At 41.7% G+C, this 26,452-nt stretch overlaps 1 protein-coding gene across 3 annotated transcripts in view; it reads right to left on the reverse strand.

Moving 5' to 3' along the window:
• LOC127575291 (fibronectin type III domain-containing protein 4-like) overlaps nucleotides 1-26,452 on the reverse strand; it is a 169,116-nt gene that overhangs the window by 103,085 nt on the left and 39,579 nt on the right. Inside the window, exon 2 of one of the 3 annotated variants that reach the window (XM_052025055.1) lies at nucleotides 1,188-1,306. The exons of 1 other annotated variant lie outside the window; for it this stretch is intronic. In XM_052025055.1, coding sequence (XP_051881015.1) covers nucleotides 1,188-1,306 — 119 coding nt within the window. Of the gene's footprint in view, nucleotides 1-1,187; nucleotides 1,307-17,169; nucleotides 17,259-26,452 lie in introns of those variants that run through there. One more of the 3 variants, XM_052025056.1, reaches the window with a different exon arrangement.

Genomic DNA, 26,452 nt, shown 5'->3' on the forward strand with positions numbered 1-26,452 from the left:
AAATGCAGGACCAAGCTATTTTGTTTCACAGCGAAATTGTTTTGAACAATAATAAGGTAATTTAATTGCTACAACTTATCTTCACATTCTAATACAAAAAGAACACCAGCTTACAGTGTTCGATCATCTTGCCTGACTCAGACAAGAAGACATCTACTATCCTCTAGCAATTCTATCCTCTTTGGTGGAAATCCTCATGACTTTCTCTTTAGCAAATGTGACTGTCTTCATATTTCAGTAAGGTTTGTTACCTATCTCTGTCTGTGTGTTTTAATCCTTGTTTTATCTCAGCTGGAAAAAGAAGGCTTACCAGTCCCCAATGGGCACCAGCCATCTGTGAGATTACCAATAAACTCTACCCAATCACTCATTACTTACACACTATGAGCAAAGTCGTTAAAGCAAGCTCATCAGCATCTTAACTATCTACAGTTTCATATTAAGCTCATGCTTTAAAAAATGAAATAATACAGTGTGCTTTGAAACATTACATAGAAAATAACCACTTCCCAAAAACTACTCGAAATATGGTCAAAAGTCCCCAAAATGTAACAGTGTACAAAAGGTCAATGTTGTTTTCAGAAGTGTGCTTCCAAGGAAATTTAGCCCCCTCACTGCTGGGAGTTCATTTCTCATTCAGTTTCCTGCAGTGGCACTCTGGCAGGAGATCAGTAGAAACCTCATAAGTGGCCATTTCTAGTCATTCATTCCATATCCCCCAGGGTTCTGCTGATCTCCCCATGAAGTTGTGGCAGGAGATCTGAAGAACCCTGTGGAAATTCACACATTGCGGAGGTGGAATCAAATCCAATAGAAGCTCAGCTTCAGCATGAGGTCTTATATGTCAAAGTGGCAGAATTTTCATTTTAATATCATTTAAAATATGAGCTTTAATAAATTGAAGGGAACCACATTCCTTTGATATGAAAATAGAAAACTGCACAAGTATTTATCCCTCTAAGACTTCAGCTTGCAGCAAAAATCCTGCTGTTCAAATGACCACTCACAACTCCTGGATCACAAGATTTGTAATTGTTATCTTTTAGCAGTGGATTTAACTGGTCAGACATTGATTTCAATGAAAACTGACACTTGCTGAGCAAAACTGCATTAAGCAGCAAGTAATGGAGTCTGCCAAGATTTTATAAACAGCAACCAAGAAATGAAATGAGATTGTGCAGCATTACCAGTTGTGATATTGCATAACCAATGATAACATCTCCTTCAGGAACATCCCAGGACACACTGGCTGAGTTGGCCTTCAGGTGACTGACAGTGACATTGACAGGAGCTGGTGGTCTATCAGCTGAAAGACACAAATTAGTGGTGGACATTAGATGTATTTCCTCGGGTAGTCATCAAAAATGTGGCAAATATTTATCTCTATGAGCAGTAAGACATTGAAATCATCATCTGTCACCAGCAATAGAATGAACACTGTTAATTTTATGATCATAAGGATGAGATTTACAGAATATTTCGCTCAAATAAAAGCTTTCATTTAATCAGTCCTTTGAGCACCATTTAGTACCTCTGTAAAATGAGGGCATCATTTCATAAATGTTGCTGCCTTCATTACATTGTATCATTGGTATTATCAGAGTCATTCCATTCTCCCTCAGGTGAAAGAAATGAGTTGGTTGGGCTTCAGGGATCCCAAGTCCCATAAATGGCTGATGGTTTCCATTCATTCAAGATGAAGTGATTTACATCAACATGTTACATTTAATGGTTTCACAGAGGGGTGGTGAAATACAATCTGTTAGGGATTGTGAAGCAACTTTAATTAAGATACGTGTGTGTAGGAGCCAGTAATACAAACAAGAACCAGTCTTCACCTGAATGAATAAACAATACTGTCTGTGAAGAGAGCAAGCTACTGGTTCACAGCAGGGGGCTGCTTAAGAGATGTGCTTTGGAAACTGACATAACCATGAGACATTCTCATATACATCGACCAAACATACAGACTAAAGAGGTCTGTTAATTGGCCTATATCAAACCAGACATCAGACATCTATAGCTGAGATATTTTGCACCACTATGATGGAGATCAGGGAAGATTCCAGAACTAGCTATTTTGTCAAAAAGACATGTTAATAGGCATATTTGTCTGTCAGTGAAAAAGCAGGGTGTTTGTCTACCGAACCCTAAGCCTGATCTCCATCACAGTGGTGCAAAATATCTCAGCTATAGATGTCTGATGCCTGGTTTGATTAAAGCCCTCATAACACTAATTTTCAGTGTCTGGGGTTTTTGTCCTCAGAAGCTTTTAGAATCCTGATGTACTTTGTCTCAACAAAGGTGTTTGATGGTCTTGTCAGTCATGTACTCCCTTGTAAATATGTAATTCCATTGAACCATTGTCTACACCTAAAATGTTGAAATAAACTGCGTAATTGTAACTATAGAAATTATATTCAATCACCTGTTGTTACTGTTGTTCTTAAAGAGAATAAAAACTCAATGTACTTTGTGTTCATGGAAATTCTTCCTGGAGATTTTCCGAGGAGATTCTTCTACCAGGTCTCCTCTTCATGCCTGCTTGTTATACTAAATAAAGGCCTGTTATATCTATAGCTCTGTATGGCTCATTCAAAGACATGACACAGTCTTTGCAAGGAGCTTATTAATAAGAGAAACTAAATGCTGATGTGTTGCTCTGAGAGATGCTATTCCTCACACCAGCTATCCGTCACTTTGTTGTGGGCACAGACTGAGTGAGGTGAGGCTGTCATCTTGCCCAAAGGGAAGGCAAAACCAGAGGATCATCATCAGACCATTCTCAGTGAGTTCCCAGAGACTAGCACAATTATATTGTAGGCAAAAGCCTGACAGCAGCTCGTCCACCCATTTCTTAAATGGAAAAGTCCATAACTTGTACCACAGGGAGCAAACTGAAAGGCAAACAGATTCAGAATTTATTTTTAAATAAGTAGAAATTACAACAGTGGTATGCAGACTATCATGCTGCTGACTTCTCATGCTATTACACCAGAATCTGTCAAGGACCCACTCTTAGCCCTATTCTTTTCCTCATCTACATATCGCTCCTTAGCGAGAATTTTGGACATACATACGTTGATGACACTTCCTTCTAATCTTCTACCACACATTTCATCTGTCCAACTACCTCTCTTGCTCATCTGACATGCAGTCTTAGGTAAGCATTACACATCCAAAGGTGCTTCCCAGCTGAGTAGTTGGACATAAACAAATAAAGAGCTGTAGACACAAGAGACTGCAGATGCTAGAAATCAGGAGCAACACACAAAGGAACAGGAGGAACTCAGTGGGTCAGGCAGCATCTGTGGAGGGAAAAGGACAGTTGATGTTTCGGGTCGAGACCCTTCATCAGGACTCCTGCTGAATCCTGATGAAGGATCTCGACCCAAAACATCGACTGTCCATTTCCCTCCACAGAAGCTGCCTGACCAATGAGTTCCTCCTGCTCCTTTGCATGCTGCGAAAGAGCTATAGGTGTTTAAGGTGGGCAGGGAGAGGAGTGCAACCTAAGGGTCAATTTTTAAGGCAAACCTTCAGGCAAGGAATGTTAGTGGAGAGGTGGAGAGATTCAGAGAGGGCATTCCAAATGGTCAAACCTAGATCTTTGTCCACCAGTGGTGGAAGAAAAGCAGGAGATGAGTGCTACACAGAAGACCAGGGTTAAAGAAATTGGAAATTTAAAGAGACATGGTAAAGCCTTAGTGGACTTCAAATACAGGGAGTGGCAAGGCTAAGGAGTTAATCAAAATGATTTTGGGAACTTTAAATTTGAAGAACTAAGAAATTAGGAGCCAATGTAGGTTATATGAACAGAGATGGTCAATGAGCAGGATAAGGTATGGCCAAAATAAATGTGAATGACTTGAACTTTGCTGATTGTGAAGGATGGGAAGCTGACCAGAAAAAGCACTGGAACGGTCAGGTCTGAGAAAGACAAGAGATTCAGTGCCAAGTAAATGGAGGTGATTGGTGTAGAGCTGGAATAGCCATTCTTGTTAATTAGAGAGTATCTGGCATTGGTAACTCGACTTGGTTTGAATAGAATGCCAAGAGCTTGTTTTGGCATCAGACACTGCCCATAGAGACAAGTGATACCAGTGGCAAAAGAGAAAACTGAAGATCATCCAAGACTGGATATCATATAAGCATCACACACAGAAGCAGTGGAGCTTTCAAAGAAATTGGCAGAAAGGTAGAGCTGGGAGTTATCACCATCTAGGCAGATGTTGCCACAAGGCAGTAAGTAAATGAGGAAGACAATGGGCCAAGATGGGTCCTGTGAAAATTCCAAGATACTGGCCATGGAATCATTGAGTCATAGAATCAAGTTCATACCTACTTATCAGGTACCCATTTACACTAATCCTACACCACTCCATTTTATTCTCCCCAACCACATTCTGCCACACACCAGCCCACAAGGAGCAATTTACAGTGGCCAATTAACCTACCTACCCACACATCTTTGGGATGTGAGAGGAAACCCACAAGGTTACAGGGAGGACGTGCAAACTCCACACAGAGAGGACTGGAGGGTAGGATTGAACCTGGGTCTCCAGCATTGTGAGGCAGTGGCTCTACTAATTGCAATACTCCTCCACCCCATAAATTGGTTTCCCTTCCTGCCCCGTGGTTTGAGAAGTTCTGGCTATGTAAATCCGTAAAAATGGAATTAAGGGGTTTAATTTCCAGGATGATCCTGAAGCCACGTGCAGTTTTGGCAAAGTAGAATGTGGTCTGTAAGGGCTTGATCTGATCCAACCAATTTTAATGATAGATGATTGAATCAGTTGTGAATCAAATTTTCTCAAAACTGTATCCTTTGGATTTCAGGAATTGAGAGTGGATCACACTGGAGGGGAAAGACAGTGCTACAGTAAAACAGAAAGCAGTAATCCCAATGAGCTAGAAAGAATAGCCAGATGATACCATTAGAAATTTTAGTGGGTTATTGATCTGTATGCCATTACACTTGACTCTGAACCTCTGGACTCCTCAGCACATGATGAACTCCAGTCCTCTGCTCCAGATAAGCTCCACCCTTGGAATACCCAAGGTGTTCCTTGGGAGTCCAGTGGGGTGAGCAGATGTGAGTGCAGACTTCCTTAGACGTTTGAATTGTTTAGCAGTATTTTTATTTTCCAATAGTGGCTGAGCACTTTTGAAAGTCTGTGAGTGTTAAAGACAGTCAGTGACCCTAGAGATGGCCATCCGGGTAAAACATGGTGGAGCATGTTACTTGTGCTTGGCAAGGACTTGCACTGTGCTAGGACTCTTTGCTCGGCTGGGCGAAGACTGTGCCCAGAAGCCCACTGCAAGAAAGAGGCTGCAGCAAGGGCCACTCACTGGTCGTCAGAAAATCTCACCCTCCCCTCAGTTATTGAAAATCAAAAAAAACTTCAGGTGTTGGAAATCTGAAATAAAATCAATAAACTAGAAAAATCACTAAACTGGAAACTCACAGCAGGTCAGGCAGCTTCTGTGAAAAGGGAAGCAGAGTTCTTGTTTCAGGTCAAAGACCCTTTGAATGAATTGGGTAAGAGAGAAAGCAAGATCGACTTAAGCTGCAGTAAGAGCCAAGGATGGATGGATAGGACCAAGCGAATATCTCTGGAAGGGTGAGGCCTCAGTCACCATATCGATAAGCTGTTGGTGAATCCACCTCGTTGATAGGGTGATGATGGTTGTTAAGAGAGAGAAAATAAACAAAGTATACTCCCTCCAGGCCAAATACATCCTTCCTAAGGTGTTTAGTCCGGTACTCCAGGTGTAGTCTAACCAGGTTTTTGTATTGTTGCACCATAATTTCTTTCCTCCTGAACTCAAGGTAAAGAGCCAGAATTCTATTCTATATTTGATTATTTTCTTCTACAATTTATGCACACAAACCCTCTAAGCTTCTCTGACATTTACTGCTTCTAGCTTTCTTTTGCATTTTGGAAGTACATTCGTCTATCCCCTTGAAACCCATTTTGGTATAGTTTTGGCCATTTGTTTCATCTATCAATATCTTTGTAATTTAATGCTCCCACCTACACTGCTTAAAATGTGACCTTTTATTCCCACTATCCTATTCATAACCATAAACTTCCTGTCACATCCTGCCAATCTGTGTATCCGTTCATTATTTTTACAGTTTCCTGATGCTTAATCAATTTCTTAACCAAGTCAATAATCTGCCTTCAATTTCACTTTTGCTAAATGAACATTCATGAGAAACTTTATCTAATATCGAAATAGACACTTGTAGCCTCCACAGTCATTCTCCAATTCACTTACTTAAATGGCTCTTTAAAAAGACCCTTCAGGTTCATCAAGTATGATCTACCTTATAAAATCCATGCTGGATCTCTGATAGTTGAAAAATTTCAAGCTCTTCTGCAGACCTTAGTAATTTCCTGACTACAGATGTGATGCTAATTGATCTATAATTCCTGGTTTCCCACAGTTGCATTTATAATTGGCAGACCTCTTGTATACTTCCAGTACTTTTAGTTTGATATAATTGTCATGCACTTTGAACAATCACTTTAGGTAATGATTTACTCATCACCTTAGTTATGACAGCAAACACTTAAATGCATCATTTCCATGGAGATGGTGAGAAAACAGTGAGGATCTTTGGTGACAGGCAGCGCCCACCACATAGTAACCTGTTTTAAATAATCCTATTATGTATAATTTAAAGACAATTTAGTTTGCTGTTCAAAAATATTGTTGCATTCACAAATAACAAAGATTGGAGAAAGGTTGGTCAGCACCTTAAACTGGTGAGCATTGTTCGAACAAGCCATTGAATTAATCCACTATTCATAAAGCCCTATCAGTGCATCAGTTCAAACTCGGTTAATTAAGACTAATTGTCCAATGATCACATTTCCATTTATCACTTCAGTGCTCTCTTTATTCCAATTTCATTCCTCTTTATGAGAGAATGTTGACTTATCCATACATTGCTTGATTTAGGAAAGGTGAGTCAGCAGGAGGCTTTGGATTCCAGTTAGTTCTTTGGTTCCACAAAATATGCTGCAGCAGAGAACCATTTCAGAGATTTAATGATCAAATCATGAATCCACCTTATGTTGTTCTAGAAACAGGCAAATTGCCTAGTATTTGCAGTGTGCCCCAGTGCGCGTGCAGCATGGATGCAGGTTGTGCACCTCATGTCCCAGGTAAGCACAGTGGTATTATGCAGGAGTATGGCCAGCATACTGGAATCCACAAAGTATGACCCACTATCACTTTTTAAGAGAAAGCATTAGCAATTTGAAGATCATGTAAAAAATATCCTGCAGAAGAAAAGAGTAAAATCTAGATGCTATCCGTAGATCCCATTTGCCGGACTTTCTTTTCCTTGATGCAGAGGACTGGAAAAGCTAACTCTTCATACCTGAAAGATGTCTGGTGATGTGAACCAGGTTCTAAGTGGCATATTTGACCTCACACTTTGCATCCTGATGCCCCTCTGTGGAATACCCTGGTAGACTTTGACGGCCTGTTGCTGTCAAGAGCTTTCAAACTGTTTTTAAGTGTCTCTGATAGATGCACTTAGAGAATGAAAAAATAAATTGTATATAAATGAAAAAGTAATTTAAAACATTTTGAAAGTGCAAACAAATAATTAAAAGGGTAATATTTTTAAATTAATGGGGTCCTTGTTTGTAAGCTGTCCCAGCCCTGGTGTTAGCTGAGGGGCTGTGTGTGAAGTACATTTCTCAGCGCATCAGTGATGAACCCACCAGAACAGTGTGAGGTCAGGTGGAAGCCTGAAACATGCTTGGAACTGAACGACTGACAGATGGGGGTTCTCTGTGGAATCACCAAACATTAATCAATTCAATTCGGTCAAATGTGTAAACGTACAATACTATTTTATGACACCTGCAGTCACTGAGGTTCCTTTCTTCCAATTTCACAGAGACATAGATTGACATGAGCACAAATATCACTTACTAGCCTGGCTACTTTTCCATTGAAACTGGAGCATTAATGAAGCTCCAATGCCTAATGGGTTTCAACAATTCATCTCATTTTAGAATGATGGCATGGAATTGTAGACCGGAATGAATCCAGCACAGAATCCTCTTCCAATTCGATACCTTCCAGTGCACTCCCGCAATCACTGCTCTCCAAACACACTCTGAATGAGGGCTGCTGACTGATGCAGCCCCAGATCTCTTCAGCCTGCAATACATCCTCTTCTCTTTGAAAATGTGTCTTTTCTCCATTAAAAACTCTAAACATGACAGTACATTTATAATATCAACAATGTGATGGCTCATTGATCTTCCTTCACCTCCTCATACCTTGAATGTGAAATTAGAAGTCTGGCTGTCCATGACTGAACAGGATTATACTGAATATAATTTATCACCGTTGAAATAATTACACAATGCAGTAATGATGAAACACTGTTTTGCAGTAAAGGGATGCATAATAACTCCCATTGTGACCTTTTGCTCAATGATTCTGTAGGTCTCTGTATTTACAGTGGGTTGTATGACATGTTACATTGCAAAATTTAATTTTAATGTCATGGCTCAATATACATGGCATACAAAGCAAAAAATATTTCAAGGCACAGACTATTATTTGCTGTATATAGATTCATGATTCCGGTAAAACAAAGGATGAAAATTAGTTTTGATTTGTCAAGAGCTTCTCTGTGCTGCAAATTTCTAGGATTCAATAATTCTATGGCCGATAAACATTTTTAGGCAGGGCACAATGGAATTCTTTTGAAGATGAATTTTCAATCCTGCCTTCCATCCCTATGACGTAGCTATGTATGGAGAATGCTGTGTGTTTACTGTATGTCAGAAAATTCTTCTCGAGGATCTTGAATGGTGCGGTCCTCAGCAACTCTTCTAGTGCCGTTGGTGCATAGAGGGACCTTGGGATGCAAGTTCATAGCTCCCTGAAAACGGTGACACAGGTGGATAGGGTAGTAAAGAAGACACTTAGCTTGCTTGCCTTTATAGGCAGGAGTATTGAGTATAAGAGTTGGGATATCATGTTGCAGCTGTACAAGATATTGGTTGGACCACACTCGGAATATTGTGTGTGGTAGTGTTAGAAAAAATGCAGAAAAGATTCACTAGGATGTAGCCTGGAATGGAGGGCTTCAGTTACAAGGAGAGATTGGAATAGACTGGGATTGTTCTCACTGGAGCGCAGGAGGCTGAGGCATGACCTTATAGAGGTTTATAAAATTATGAGGGGCATAGATAGGTAAATTTGTAAATTGGTTTATTATTGTCACGTACCGAGTACAGTGAAAAACTTTGTTTTGCATGCCATTCATACAAATCATTTCATTACAACAGTGCATTGAGGTAGTACAAGGGAAAACAATAACAGAATGCAGAATAAAGTATTACAGTTACAGAGAAGATGCAGTGCAGGCAGACAATAAGATGCAAGGCCATAACAAGGTGGATTGTGAGGTCAAGAAGCCATTTTATCATACTAGAGCACTGTTCAATAGTCTTATAACAGCAGGATAGAAGCTGTCCTTGAGCCTGGTGATACATGCTTTCAGGCTCTTGTATCTTCTGCCCGAATGGAGGGGGGAGAAGACAGAATGTCTAGGGTGGGTGGAGTCTTTGATTATGTTGGCTGCTTTACTGAGGCAGCGGGAAGTGTAGACCAAAGGGGAGGCTGTTTTCCGTGATGTGCTGAGCTGTGTCCACAGCTCTCTGTAGTTTCTTGTGGTCACGGGCAGAGCAGTTGTCATACCAAGCTGTGATGTACCAGGATGGTATGCTTTCTATGGTTCATCTATAAAAATTGGTGAGGGTCAAAGGGGATATACCAAATTTCTTTAGACACCTGAGGAAGTAGAGGCGCTGGTGAGCTTTCTTGGCCATGGCATCTATGTGGTTGGACCAGGACAGGCTATTGGTGATGTTCACTCTGAGGAACTTGAAGCTTTCAACTCTCTTGACCTCAGTACCATTAATGTAAACAGGAGCATGTGCACTGCCCCCCTTCCTGAAATCAAGTTGATAGTTACATTCTTTTTCCAAAGGTAAGGGAGTCTAAAACTAGAGGACATAGGTTTAACATAAGAGGGAAATATTTAAAGGAGATCTGAAGGGCAAGTTTTTCACACAGAAGGTGGTGGGTATATGGACCATGGTGCCAGAGGAGGTAGTAGAGGCAGGTACAAGTACAGTGTTTAAAAAGTATTTGGCTAGGTACATGATAGGAAAAGAATAGAGAGATAGAAAATGGGACTAGCATTGACAGGCATCTTGGTTGGCATGGACAAGCCGGACTGAAGGACCTGATTTTGTGCTGTTCTTCAGTCTACAACTGAAGAAGGCTTTAATTGGACAGTCAAGATCTGCATGTGTAAATTAACAGGTCTGACCCTACAGTTGCGAAGTCAAAGTTATCTGTTTTTTTCAGGTAGCTTTATATGGTTAGTGATTACTTCACCACTCCCCCACTCTCTCCCCATGTCCTCCAGCCTCAATTATCTCCCGAACTCCCTGTCTAATCTCCTCCTCAAAGTTCCACTCATCTGGATAGTAACCTCAGCCCACCATCAACACCATCCCCTTGATAGCCTCCAACTGTCTCCATAGACGTCACTCCTCTCGAGGCCAATTATCTCCACTGATCTAACCTGATTATCTCGAACCAAACGTAAAATGCTATTGAAGTTGGAAAAAAAACTTTGTAAAATTTTAATAAAGAAAATAATGTGAAATGATTATGTTGAATCATTTATGAAAGCCTGCAGGAACAGCCAATTATTTATCTGTGCTATGTCACAAGTTGCATTGTCCTCCTAATTTTCAAGGCACTACCAAGCACCCATTGGGGTCACTGGTGAGGTCAATCATATACTGCCCCATGCATTGTAGCACCCACCCACATATGTTTCCAGAGCAGGAGGTGTCATTTTGATTTGGCAATTTGGCTATATGTATAACTTTAAGATACAAAGAGCATCAATAATGCTATGCATGCAGTAAATTGCTGAAGTGTATATATTTATGCCATGCCTAACCATGGATGATTGCAATTTACTGATGCAACTAGGCACCATCAGGATCCAATTATGTGGGTTGCTGTGCGTGCTGAAATGGTGGGCACTGAGAAGGGCAGATATCACATCAAGCTCATCCAATTCATTTAATTGAATTTAAAACTATTTGCTTTGCTTCGTGCTTACAAACCCAGGAAGGAAACAGGAAATTGTGTATATCTGTAGTTTTTATAACACCCCTTCTTCTGTTTATTATTTCTTCAATCATGAAGTATAACATCAAAGATGTTTTAAAAACAAATTCACTATAAGAAGCTTATAGGATCATAGAAACAAGAGAAGGCCATTCAGTTCTGCTATTCATTTTTTTTCCAAATATCCTTACTTAACAGAATATCGATCAATTTTCGGCTTGAAAGTTATAGAGAGTAGTGGGGGAGGGGTGAATTTCCAGACTTGCACAACCCTTGTGTGAAGTGCACTTACTGAGGTTCCTCACAAAAGAGGACTGCCAGTTGTTGTCTTTCTTGACTGCTCAGTAAAGTAGGACAAGAGTGTAGCCTGCAGGATCATTGCATCTGTTAACATGCAAGTGATTTGAGTTTGTGATTTCAACTGCCCCCGTGTTGAGTTTGCATTGGCTCAGCAGGGTTAAATCTTTTCTTTGATGTCAGATTGGATTGTCAGTTGGGAAGTCAAAGAACGACATTTTAATCAAAGTAACAGTCAGAAAATTGGTTTGTGCCATCAACGTACATGTTGTCCTTACTTCATTGCTATCAGACGTTGCTATCAGAAGTTTGAGCACTGGGGAACAGAAGTTTTGCAGAGACAGGATTAACGCTATTGCTGATTATATCAGGGCAAATATTCACTCATGTGCTCCCCAGAGAGCACTGCATATAGGACCACAAATTAAAATAAAGGGCAAAGAGAACTGCACTGAGATCACACGTACAACATGGTTTTACACTCTTGTGACTGAAAATTGGAGAGATGCCAAGGCCATATTTAAAGATCAGCAAAGGAGGGGTCACTCTTGGATTATGGCTATATGTGTTCCTTATGGGAAAAAAAATCGACTTTTAATTGTGAGTTTCTGGATACCTCAGAGGCATCTTTTATTGGTTCAAGTGCAGAACTTTCAGAGGGTTTCTGCAGTGAGTTTCCATTGATGGGCAACCACTGCTTGTGAAAGACCCACCTCTAGCCTGAACTACATAGGCAAGCAGGATAAAGGTAGTATCTCTGAAGAGGCTGCAGAGCAGTTTAAGGATCATTAATGTTCATCATCATTCACTGTTCACGCTGGGAAAGAAATGAGCTAAAAAGAGAGAAATTAAACCCAGGCTTTGGGTTCCCTAGATACACAGCACAGAATCCAATGCTGTGATGTTTGTAATTGCCTTTAACAGCAGAATTACTTTCCTACGATACCCTGGGCAAGAAGAAAGGAGACCATTTTGAAATTGAAGGTAACACCACGAGACCAGCGACAACATTAGAATGATGCTTTCATAGGAAATAAACCTTCTGTTTGATCTGACAAAACTGAAGGTGAGTCCCCTCCCTGAAATTGCCTTTCTCGACTTCACACCACAAATTCCCACAAGCCATCCATTTCATTGTAGTGTTTGCCCATTTGGGAAAAAAAAATCTAGTTTCACTCAGTTGCAATTACAAAGGCTTAAATGAAGGAGGATCAAGCTGGGGATTTTTTTTTCAGAAAGTACTTCTCATGCCTCCAACATAACTTGCCATGCTTTGGGAACAGAAAGCCAGTGGTAGTTTGTCAAGGCAAGGAGCGATGCTTCTGAGCACAGACCAGAATAAGATCTGCAGGATTTCAGACCAAGTTGAGTTTTAGTCATCTGGTGTTCCCATGCACCTGCTGCCCTCTACTTCTCAGTGGTAGAGATCGTGGGCTTGGTGGGTGCTGTCAGAGTAGATTTGGCGAGTCATTGAAATGTATTTTGTAGATGGTACACATAGCAGACAGAGTTTATTGGTGGTGCAGGCAATGAATGTCTAGTGTGATGGATTGGATATCGGTCAATAAGCACCATGGTGTTGATCTTCTTGACAGCTGTCAGAGCTGCACTCATCCAGACAGTAGGATGTCAGGTTGTGACCCTCATTGCACCATACCCAGCTCTGACCTGCTCTTGTTAAGATGGCATTTATATGACTGGTCCATTTGAATGGTGACCCCCCCCCCCCCCCAGATGTTTATGGTGGGATAACTGGCAACAGCAATACCATTGAATACCAAAGGCAGGTGGTTAGATTCTCTTTGCTTGGAGATGGTCATTGCCTCGCACTTGTGTGTCACGAATGTCACTTGCCATTTATCAGTCCATTCCTGAATGTTCTCTAGGTCCCACTACGTGACGGCTTGGACAGCTTCATTTGCTGAGGATTTGCTAATGGAACTAAACATCACGCCATCATCCTTGAACATTCCTACTCTGACCTAAGGATAGAAGAAAGGTCATCGCTAAAGCAGCTGAAGACATTTGAGCCTAGGATACTGTAGGGACTATGAAGACTGATCTCTTACAACCACAACTTTGCAAGTCATATAACTCTATGCATTAGAGCAGTTTCCCCTTGATGGGCATTGACTTCAGTTGTACTCAGGCTGCTTGATGCCTCACTCACTCAAATGCTGCCATGATGCTAAAGGCAATCACTCTAACCTCATCTTTGGAATTCAGTTCTTTGATCCAAGTTTGTACCAAGACAGTGCAGGTGTCTGAAGCCCAGTGATCTTGCTAGAACCAAATTGGGTACCAGTGAGCTGGTTATTAGAGGGAAAGTACACTTAATAGCACTATTTATGACACTCCCATCGGGCAGAAGATACAAAAGCCTGAAAGCATGTGCACCAGGCTCAAGGACAGCTTCTATCCCGCTGTTATAAGACTACTGAACAGTTCCCTAGTACGATAAGATGGACTCTTGACCTCACAATCTACCTCTTTATGGCCTTGCGCCTTATTGTCCGCCTGCACTGCACTTTCTCTATAACTATAACACTTTATTCTGCATTCTGTTATTGTTTTCCCTTGTACTATCTCAATGTACTGTTGTAATGAAATAATCTGTATGATGGCATGCAAAACAAGGTTTTTCACTGTACCTCGTACATGTGACGATAATAAGCCAATTTACCTTCCATCACTTTGCTGGTGTTTGAGTGTGCATTGATTGGATGGTATCCCCCTACCTTTTGTGAACAGAAAATATGTGGGAACCATCCACATTGTCAGATAGATATCAGTCTTTTAACAGCTTCACTAGAGAAAAGCCAGATGTGGAGCATAGGTCTTCAGTACTGCAGCTGGGATGTTGTCTAATTCCATGACTTTTCTGACTCTAGTCTCTCAGCCATTTCTTGAATTCATGTAGACGTAATCAAATTGACCTGAATCTGGCTTCTGTAATGTTAGATATCTCAATAGGGAGCTGAGATTGATTATCTATTTGGCACTGCTGGCTGAACATAATTGCAAATGTTTTGATCTTGCCTTTAGCACTCAGTTGCTGAGCCCTGCCATCACTGAGGATAGGGATGCTCTTGCAGGGTTCTCCCCATTAGCTGTTTAATTGCCCACCACCATTCATGACTAGATGAAGCAAGACTGTAGAGTTCTGGGATGATCCATTGGTTGTGAGATGGCTTAAAGCTGTGTGAAGTCAGGACTTCATCTCCACAATGACTATGTGGTGGTCACTTCTACCAATGCTATCATGGACAAATGCATCTCCAATTGGTATACTGGTGAGGACAAGGTGGAAGTAGGTTTATCCCGTATGATGCCTCACTCTCACTACCTGTTGCCAATGTAATTACAGAGATACGTCCAGCCCTGGGCAGCTTGGTCAGTGAAGTCCCCACCTAGAGTACATTATGGTCTCTGACTACTTTCAGTGCTTCTTCCAAGTGTGGTTCAACATGAAGAACTGACTCACAAGAACACAATAAAATAGTGACAGAAGAAAACCATCAGGCCCTTCAAGCCTGTCCCGGCATTTAATATGACTGATTTAACATAACTGATTATGGCTGAGCTCATCAGCCGAGGGAGGATGGTAGATGGTAACAAGGTGGAGGTTTTCTTACCTGTCTTGGATCAGATGCAATAAAATTCCAATGGAGTCAATGTTAAGGACTCACAGAGCTATTCCCCCCATTGTGTATCATTGTACCACGTCAGGTGATTCTCTCCTGCTGATGGGACAAGATGCACTAAAGGATTGTGATGGAGAAGTCAGGCATGTTGTTCAATGGTATAAGTTTATGAGTATAATTATGTCAGGATATGGCTTGACTAATCAGTAGGACAACTCTCCCAATTTATGTACAACACCCCAAAAGTTTGTGAAGAGAACTTTGCAAGGTTGACTGGAATTTTTATTCCTTCAGATGGGATTGAATTGATCTTGTGTCAAAACTAGATGGACAGTATACTGATCAATCATGCTACATTTTATAAAAAGTTATATTTTCAGCATGCTGGATTTACATTGAGTTCAAGATATGTGCAAATGGAAAGCATATCATTCTGCAATGAGACATTCACAAGAATAAATACATTTGGCTCAGTCTTCTAAGCAAACCAGCTGTGAGGCAGTTCAAATACGGATAGTAAAGAATAGTTTACAACTTCCTCTGTTTATCTGTACTAGACGAGTATTAGCCACATACAGTGGAGTAAAAACTCATCCACAATCATATCTGCTTAACATGCAATTTATTGCATGTTAAGCATTGAGCTCTAGTTCTGAAATTCAATTCTTTTGAAGTGAATGGAACCATACTTCAAATCAGGAATACAACAGTACAATGCACAGTTATTGTGTTTGCCATGGAAGAAAAAATTCCACCCTAATATTTTTAAACAGTAGGGGTTAGAGAAGTAAACAATATTACTGCATTGCCTTTTCCCATTAGGAATAAACCTTGTTGTTCTTTTCAAATACTGAGATTCTTGCTGCAATTCAACGGCAGAAGTTTGCTATTTTTAATATCTTCCTTGTTGCAAATCTGGGTCTCAATAATTGATGACGCCAAGACATGCTCCGAATAACACCCTGGAAAGGTGGATTTGTTTCTAAACAACAGATGCCCTGGTTTTCGACTATACTGTATACTCATTGTTCCATCCCTTATTACCAAAGAGTCTGGCTAACCACTCTTCATCTGGTCACGTAAGCAAATCAAGAGGCTTGTACCTCATGGGCCAGACCATCCAACTCACTACTCACCAGCTATTTCCTGGATATTCACGCTGCAATCCTTCTCCCCTTGGTGTCCTTGCCAAACTCCAATGGAGTTCAGCAGATAATTTGTACCAATAACAAGTGATTGTCAGATGATGTTCCTCAGCTATGCCCTTTTTTTGGGAGGGGAGGTGAGTTATTTCCCTCAGAAAAAGACACAACCAAGAAACATCACCAAAAGTTTTCATGCCATTCACCTGGGAGGAAGGAGGAATATATAAAAAATATTTTTAAAATATTCAGCTGGCTCCATTTAATTTTTTTGTCCAAAATGCCTCAGCAAATTGATGGGTTTTTAGTTAGTTTCTTCTTCCAAGAAATAGTATAAATCTTTTAATTAATTGCAAATGGAGACAAATAATACAACTATATACCTCTGTTGTAGTTTCCTGTTAATTGACCACAACCTTCACCTCCCTCACTGATTGCCTTGAGTTCCAAACAGAGGCAGAGACACTGTCCCATCCCAGGATCTCACTCAGCCAGAGGTTATCTGTTATTCAACAGTCCAAGAACACCAACAATTTTTGATGCTGAATGGATTACCAGGAGCAGTTGCCATCCACCACTACAAAGGGTGGGAGATTCCAAGGTCCACAAATGCTTAGCAGTGCATGGGGAGGGGGGTGGGGGTGAGGAACCAAGATGAATGGTGCATTGGGAGGTCAGAACATTGGAGGATTGGAAATCAGTGTGCACCTCTGCCACAGTGCCCACTGTCCAACCTGAAAAGCAGGTAAAGTCCAAAGTTTCAGCTAAAATGCATACAGACAACTAAAATCACCAAAGTAAAAGAAATCTAAAACAGTAATTTAAACCAAGTTCAAAACTTATGCATGAATGCATGCAGAACCAGGGAATCTTACAATACTACTCACGATTACAGAAGCCAACTCTTCTTGAAAGAAGCGGGAGAATTGGCAGTGAAGATGGCCTTTACCAAAGTAGCGAAGCAAACTCATACCAATAGCCAGCCCATTTTATCCTTTCCCAAATTACTAGCCTTATGAGGTTGATACAGTCTCTACTCTCAGCATGTTAATGCTAGTCTTTTTATGATTCTTGACAGAATTACAGAGGGAGCTTGCCAGAATAGCTGCAGATTTTCTGCTTTTCACTTGGGGGTGCCCAGGTGGTTGATATTGGCACATAGAAGTATTTAACTCCATTTCCAAAGAGTGTTATATGTCTGTGCTTCACATTAGAAAAGTGAACATCACAGATTGGCTCATGGGAGGGGTCCTGAGAAAACACAATCAGTCCAGAGCTAAGGCTTACACAATAACATTTTCAGTGATCGTCCAAACAGAGTAAAATGTTGGAGCAAATAAACAAATCACTTGAAAGGTTTTTTGAGTGACGAAAGTCAAAAAACATTGGCATAGAAACTCAAATTGATTCTAGGCATCAATTTAATTTTTGAGGTTATTTTTCAGGTTGATATTTTGGTGTATGTGATTAGTCAGGAAAACAGAATGATCAGGAAGAAAAGTCTGTTGAAGCTAAAATAATAAATATTTAAAAAAAGGCGATTTGGTTAGAATCAGTTATCAGATTTTATCTACAAACTTTACTATTTTTTTTCTTGTGCCAAAAATTAACTGTCCATTCATTGCTCAAACATTGATTGTCGCTTGTACCTGAATGCTTCAGCTGAACTGACATTTACTGTGGTGGGCAGGGATAAATGTTTTATGAAGGCCAATGACACTGACAAGCCTTGGTATGGAGCTTGTGTGCCTCAGTATGTCAGGGGGACTGGTGACTATGACCAGGAAAAGTATCCAGAAGAGTCAATGACTTTAAGCATGAATTAGTTATTTTAAGATGTAAAAGAAAGTTGAAAACAGTTTAACCTATGCTTCAAGTGTGCAATTAATTAATTATTTAAAAGCAGGGCAGGAGACAAAGGTCACAGGATAAATCCTCCTCCCTTGGCGGGCTTATTGTATGCTGGGGGCCATCAACCTACCCACAGAGCACTGGGAGACTGCAATCTGTCAACTTCTGGCAACTCTGAGTGAATGAAGATTTTCTGGGAGAGGCCCAGAGTTTCTGGGCTGGACCGCAGACTTCAGGCAGCATGGTTGCTAGGACCAGGATTGGTGGGGAACATCGATCAACAATCCAGGAGTGGCCCTGAATAGGGCATAAGGTAAGTAGCAGCAGGTGGCGGATGACCTCACTCTTGGAGAGAGCAAGCAGCCAACTGCTAGAGGATGGGGTGGGGGGGGGGGGGGGGAGAAGGGGCTTGGAGAGCAGATGGAGAGTTGAGAGGGAATGGAAGAGTGATTGGGCTTAGGGAGGAGGTGAGTGAAGAGCAGAGGGCAGAGAGGGAGGGTGCCAAGGGATAGAAGACATGGGGGGAAGCAACTAGGGGAAGTGGGACAGAGGCAGTGAGACCAAGGGAGGAGTGACAGAAGGAAGGAGGGGAGCAGGGTGGGAGAGGGGTGATAGGGAGGGGGATCCAGGAAATGGATATGGGCGAGATTGTGTGTTTGTGCATGTGTGTGTGTGTGCGTGCGTGTGCGTGTGCAGGTGCTTGTGGAAGGGAGGGGTGTGTTCATACACACGTGCTTGTGGAAGGGAGGGGTGTGTATGTGTGCGCACACTTGTGGAAGGCAGGGGTATGTGTGTGTGTCTCCGTGCGCACGTGCTTGTGGAGGGCAGGGGTATGTGTGTGTGTCCACGCACACTTGTGGAAGGGAGGGGTGTGTGTGTGCGTGTGCGTGGTGAGGGAGTGGGGTCTCAGCAGCAGAACCTAGTCCTAGTCTGCAATGATCTTGTATTTCCTTACTCTTGGACTGAGTACTCATTCTATCAACTCCCTGCAGTACCTGATGATAAAAAGAAATCACACACAGACATTTTCCATTCCTCAGGACACAGTGGGAGCAAGTCATTCTTAATCTCAATGGACTGGCTAAGAAGAAAAATTATGATAGGATCAAGATTAATAACCTTTTACAATGACTATAGACTAAATGGGCTCTCATTCATAAAGCAATGGATTGCTCCCAGGAAACACAGCTGGCATTATTAATTCAAAAAAAAAATTATTGAACATTTGGGTGGTAATTGGGACAGATGGAGACTAATATAATCATGTGTACCATGGAGCAGAATAGCTCTTCTGCTGCAAGGACCCAGGGAGAAGTTATCTGTTGAAGGGCAAGTAGCCAGAGTTGAATGTAAAGACATAGAAAAGATATTCTAACTTTTCACGATTACATTTGGGATTCAGGGAATATTTAAATATAATATTGTTCAGAAGATTCAATAGGTGATAATACAAATGGAGAAGGTGCCAGGGAGGAAGGAGAACACAGTAGGATCCCAAGGAGGTTCACTGTGCCCAATGATCTTCACTCATGCCAAGCTTTCCAGGTTCTGCTGAGATTGCCCTTGCTAGGTTCTTTGCGCTAAACCAACAGGATGTTGATCCCATCAGTTTGGTTGGAATCTCACACAAATTAATCAGTAAATTAAAGGAACTACAATTCAGTTATTTTTTTCTTCCTACTTTCATTCTTTTTTTTCATTTTTGCAAAGTCTAAGTCAGTGAGCTTCAAGCTAATGAAGTTCTCTAAAAGCATTTCAAAAGAGAGGCATTGATATAACACTTTTCATGACAGCAGGACATCCTGAAACCCAGTTGCTGAAGTTATTTTGAAGTATAATCAATGTTGTAAAGTAGGAATTAAGGCTTCCAATTTGCAAATATCATGATACCACAAAGTGCAATGAAACAATGAGGAGCTAAATTATTTTAATGATATTGGTTGAAGGATAAACATTTCCCAGGAAACCCCTGGTTTTCTGATTAGTGCTATTGGAAATATGATTTGCTTGATTTCAACAAGGTTGATTATGTTTGCAGACACCAGACACTGCAGATGCTGGAATCTGGAGCAAAAAAAAACAATCTGCTGGAGGAATCCAGCAGGTTAAGCAGCATCTGCGGACGGAAAGGAATTGTCAACATTTCAGGTTGAGACCCTGCGTCAGCCCAGAGAGTCGGGAGGGAAGAGAGGCTGTGTATAGAAAGAGATGGGGGGAGGGGTGTTGGTCAGTGAGACAGGGGTTGCTAGGTGGAAGCAGACAGAAGGAGCCAGGTGGTGGACGGGGAGGAGTTGAAGGTGGGAGAGAAAGGCAGGTGGGTGATAGGTGAAAGCAGACAAGGAGGAGAAAATGTAGATGGAGCCAGGTGGGCGGAGGGGTGGGTGAAGGTGGAGACAGAGGCTGGAGAGTGATAAGCGGGGACACAAAGGTTATAATTGCTGGAATCCAATAAGTAAGGGAGGTGACAATGGGAACAGTTAAGGGAGTGATGAAGAGCAGATGGAACCAGAGGTTGGGAGGGGATCCAGTGGGTGAAGTGTGTGGGTAGTAGGTGGATGGAACCAGGAGGGGGAGGGGTTCAAAAATGGGTAATGGGGACTGGTGGGGAGGTATGGGAAAGGGGACAAAAATGGGAGGACCGGAGGTGGATCGGAAAGAAAGAGAAGGGAACACAGGAGGTGAGGGTTACCTGAAATTGGAAAATTCAATGTTCATACCATTGGTTGTAGACTCTCAAGACAGAATATGCAGTGTTGTTCTTCTAGTTTGCATGAGGCCTCAATCTGGCAGTGAAGAAGGCCAAGGACAGACTGGTTGGTGTGGGAATGGGACGGGGAGTTGAAGTGGCATATAACTAAGAGCTCAGGATGGCCATTGCAGAAAGAGCGCAGGTGCTCTGCAAAAGGGCTGCCTAGTCTACACTTGATCTCAATGATGTAGAGAAGAACACATCAGGCGCACCGAATGCAATACACGAGGTCAGAGAAGGTGCACATGAATGTTTGCCTCAGCTGGAAGGGCTGTTTAGGTTCCTGGATGATGGTGAGGGAGGAGGTATAGGAACAAACTGCGACTGTAAGGGAAAGTGCCAGGGGTCAGGGAGAGGTGAGTGCAGAGGGATGAGTGGACCAGGGAGTCATAGAAAGAGTGGTCCCTGTGGAAGCTGGAAAGGGATGGGGTGGGAAGATGTGGCTTGATTGTACTAATTATTAATTGGGTATCTGGTGAGACTGTTCCTCTTCACATCTGGGAGTCCACTGCAGCGAGTGGAAGTAATGAAGAATGATTGGCTAGAAACGGAGGCTGGTAATCAAAAGAGAAGTTATTCCGGGTAACACAACTTGATTCCCTGGCCCTCACCACCTCATCTTCACTATGGATGCCCAGTCTTCCTACACCTCCAACCCCATCAGGAAGGTGTTAAAGCTCTCTACATTTTTCTGCAAAGATCCCACCAGTGCCCCTCCACCAACACCCTCATCTACCTGGCAGAATTTGTTCTTACCCTGAATAGCTTTTAATTCCTCTCATTTCCTTCAAATCAAAGATGTAGCCACATGCACTTGCATGGACCCTTCACTGGCTCTGTGAATTAGTTGATGGTCTCTGGTATCACTCCTCAACCCTTTCTCCATAACATCGACAACTGCATTGGTGCTGCTCCTGTACCTGTGTAAAACTCATCAATTTTAATCACCATTGCCACTGACTTCTACCTCACTCTCAAATTCACTTGGACCATTTTTGACACTTCTCTCCCTTTCCTAGATTTCTCTGTCCTCATTTCAGGAGAGAAACTATCCACTGACACTTACTATAAACCCACTGGCTCCCACAGTGACTCAAAACGCTCTTATAAGCATGCCATTCCTTTCTCCCAGTTTCTCTGTCCCCACTGCACCTGCTCTCAAGATGAGGCCTTCATTCCAGGTCATCCGAAATGTCCTCCATTTTTAGGATACGTGGCTTCCCCTCTCTTGTAGTTCCCTGGACTTCTGCTCTCACCCCCTCCCTCCAAACGGAACAGAGACAGAGTTCCCCTAATCCTCACCTTTCACCCCCATAAGCCTCCACATCCAGCACATTGTCCTGCGTCACCTCTGCCAGCTGAAGCGAGATCCCACCACTAGCCACATCTTTCCCTCCCCATCCCTTTACGCCTTCCACAGGGACCACTCTCTCCATGATCCCTGGTCCGCTCATCCCTCCCACCCATTGTTCCCTGACCCCTGGCACTTTCCCCTGCAACCTTTATTCTTACACCTCCCCTCTCACCACCATCCAGGGACCTAAACAGCCCTTTCAGATCAGGCAAAGATTCACGAACACCTCCTCCAACCTCCACTGCTGTATTCGGTGCTCCTGATATGGCCTCCTCTATATTGGCGAGACTAGGCGGCCAGTTTGCAGAGCACCTGCACTCTGTCCCAGTTGTCATCCCGAGCTCCCAGTTGCATGCTATTTCAACTCCCCTTCCCATTTCCACACCGACCAGTCTGTTCACGGCCTTCTCCACTGTCAGAGTGAGGCCCAATGCAAACTCGAAGAACAATATCTTATATTCCAGAAGTCTACAACCCAATGGTATGAATATTGAATTTTCCAATTTCAGGTAACCCTCACCTCCTGTGTTCCCCCCTCTTTCTCCTTCCAATCCACCTGTCCAGTTATTTTTGTCCCCTTTCTCATACCTCACCCACCAGCCCCCCATCACCCATTTTCATTCCCTTCACCCTCCTGGCCACACACTTCATCCAATTGATCCCCTCCCCTTTCTGGTTTCATCTGCCCTTCATCTCTCCCTTAGTTGTTCCCATTATCATTATCCTTACCTATCAGATTCCAGCACTAGTAGCCTTTGTGTCCCTGCTTATCCCCCACCAGCCTCCATTTTCACCTTCATCCACTCTTCCCCCCTCCTGGCTCTATCTGCTTCTTTTTTCTCTTCTGTTTCCACCTACCACCCCCTGACTCTGTCTCCCAACTCCGAACCCCTAACTGCACCCCCCACCACCTCCCCCTGCCAACTGGCTCCTTCTGCCTATCATCCCTCATTCCTATCTGCTTCCACCTATCACCTCCTGGCCCCTGTCTCACCCTTCCCCCTCTCCTCTTTACATAGTTGGTCAGGGAAATCAAAAACAATTGCAACTATATATTGGAATTCTAAATCTAGTTGTACTAATTACTAATTGGGGATCTGGTGAGACTATTCCTCTTCACATCAAGTGACATAACAATTAAAATAATAACGTCACTATTCTGCATGATGATTTCCAAATATGCGTAAAAGCAGACTAATTGTCAAACTAGACAAACTATGACAACATGTTATATCCAGTTATTTAAGCCTGCCAACATTCCAATTTCTATAGAGGATTTAAATTTCTTTAAAGTTCTTTTGGGATTCTCTTGAACTTTCACTGTGCCACTGAAGGAAAAATCAGTGGAAACCTGAGACAATTTACAGATAATTATGTAACTTGTTTTCTTTTACTTTCCACAGATCTTCCAATGGAAGAATTGCCAAAGTAATTGTAGTTCATTGTGTTCAAGGTGGTCTTATTTAGCTAGTCCAGCATTCCATATGTAGAATCTTGGCTGTTCCTGCAGTAATATCAAGATTTCTGCTAAACATCCAGCAACATTACAATTGGAGACTGGGAAATCCTAACTTCAAAAATTCTACCCATGTGTACAAATGCAAGGAAATTTACCAAATAACACATGAACTATACGGTACTTTTTCACAATCTATGTAGTGTAAATTCAGATGTAATGCCTCTTCACATCAAACGTAGTAGAAAAACCACAGAATGGGAGCAGACAATGATGGATTAGGGCACAATTACAGTATTGACAGTCCATCACGAAAAAGCCACAAAAGAAATGAAAGAATAAAATTGCTTCTACATGTGTGAAGTTTGTAACCCAGTAGCACATGCAAATGCTTCTGAAGTTTGCTTGCACTGAAGTCACTGGAAACAAATTTCAGAATAGCTTGCAACATGCAGCTGCTATTTATAATGCATTGGCTGCAAGCAATTAAGGACGAATTTGCACCAAGATTTTGGGTCTATTCCCACTTGACTGGAAAAGGCTGATGAGATTCAAAAAAAGTTTTTTTTTTAATTATGCAGAATTTTGACAGAATAGTGAAGAGTTTGGTTGTTGAGTCAGGAATGAGAAGCATTCACTTTAAAACTGACTCTCACAATGTTTAATGAAATTATTTTATGCAGAGCATCAAGGATGCCTCAAGGAATAGTTGAAGCATACTGAGATGAACCAACTAATTACGTAAGTGCCACTTCAAAGGTAAAGCTGCCAGTCTTTCAGCACCAATGCTCTCACAATGTACAGTCATCATGGTGATCAACTGGTTATTTTTATTCTTTAATTCCTTTGTTGGTGGCTTCTGTGTCCATTTAAGAAAGCACATCACAGCTAAGTACGAACGTAGGCAGATATATCTGGCTTCTCGTCGCATCCTGACAGCAAATTCATGAAAATCGCAGCCTCTGGAATTCAGCTCTTTTACCAATGTTTAGACCAAGGCTATGATGATGTCTGGAGCTCAGTGCTCCTGGCAAAAGCTAAACTGGCTATCGGTCAGCAGGTTCATAATATCAGTAAATACAGATCAGAAAACAGTTCTTGTTGATAATGGCAAAACAAACGACTGCAGATGCTGGAGTCTAGATGAAAAACACGATGATGCTGGAGGAACTCAGCAGGCCAGGCAGTATCGGTGGAGAAAAGCAGGCAGTCAACGTTTTGGGTCAGGACCCTTCTTCAAAGGCACATGGAAAACTCCATTACTCTCCTTTGAATAATGACATAGAATCTTTTATGCCCTCCTCAGAGAACAAACTCAAGTTAACACCTTATCCAAAAGTCAGCATCTATATTGCAGTATTAACAGAGTAACCATTCAAGTATACAAATCCACAAATTTAACCATCCGGTTTTATGAATGCATCAGTTTTCTCCCCCGGTTGTTGAATGAATAAATGTGGGAAATAACTCACCTGTCATTTGTAATTGGATGGCTTCATTTGCTACTGACAGCAGTAAGTCATGTGAGATTATTATTCATCAGTATTAAAGCAGAATTCAAGCTAACCTACTGCCCAGATAAAGGCTACCTAGAGACTACTTTCTCCTAGCACAATAGGCTATTGATTCTATGCATCTACTCAGCCTATTCCCCAAGGGAGGCGCTGTTGATCATTGACTTTCTGCCATAGCTTAGCTTCCTGGAATAGCCTTTGGTGGCAAAGGTTTTGAGCCATTATATAAGTTAGGTGGAATTCTCAAGGTTGGATATCTGTAAATTATGTCTTTTCCCAGAAATTCCAAAATTACAGCAGATAATCAGGAAAACTCCCATGGAAATTAAACCAATCTACCTCATTCATTGATCGCATGAGGGCAAATTGCTCTGTTGGGCTGGGTAAATTCAATGAAAGGTGACCATTCAAATATATTCAAACCAAATGAACAACAAATTGGTGAAAAAAAATCCATGAAATGACAAATAAACCTGGCCTTGACTGCTGCAAAATACTTTATATATATTTAGCAACTAAAAATACATTGTATGAATATAAAGAGCCACATGGAACAGTAAATTATTTAAAGTGTTGTGAGATGAATTTGTAGAATGCAGCTTCAAATTCTCCAACAGCCTTAAGGAGCTTCAGCTGATGACATCAATATCAATATTGTAAGTACTTTGTGCTTTTTGGGAAAATAAGAGATGTATGCACCATAAGATTAGTAAAGGCAACTGGTCCTCTATTCTAGCTCACTTCAAATAATGTGCCTGCACTAACTTCTTTAGAAAACAATACCAGCTATCAAATACTCAGAGCCATACACAATTAAATTCTTCCCTGGGATCTGAGCAAATCCAATTGGAATACTGGGAAATGGTTATAGATCTATCTAATCCTCCTGTGAATAAATTGCAAATTTAAACTTCAGTAATCACATATCAAACTCCTTCCACCTGCAAAATTCACTTCTACGTCCTGCTACTAAACATTAGCAATATGACGATTAAAACAATGTTACTGCCAACATTCAGCAGAGCATGATCCTTTGCCAATGCAAATTAAGGGCCTAATAATTGTTTTGTGATCTCTGCCCATAAGTGGGCTGCCTAGAATGTGGCCTTACTTAGCTTGCTGCACTCAGAATGAGCAAGTTTAGATATAGCCTGACTATTACTCACTAAAGAGATCACTAGGGCTTGCTACAATAGTTATCTGCTCCCTTCTTGCAGTAGTCTGTGCGTACTTACTGCTATGGACC

Source organism: Pristis pectinata, chromosome 10 (assembly GCF_009764475.1).
Source record: "Pristis pectinata isolate sPriPec2 chromosome 10, sPriPec2.1.pri, whole genome shotgun sequence".
NCBI lineage: Eukaryota > Metazoa > Chordata > Chondrichthyes > Rhinopristiformes > Pristidae > Pristis > Pristis pectinata.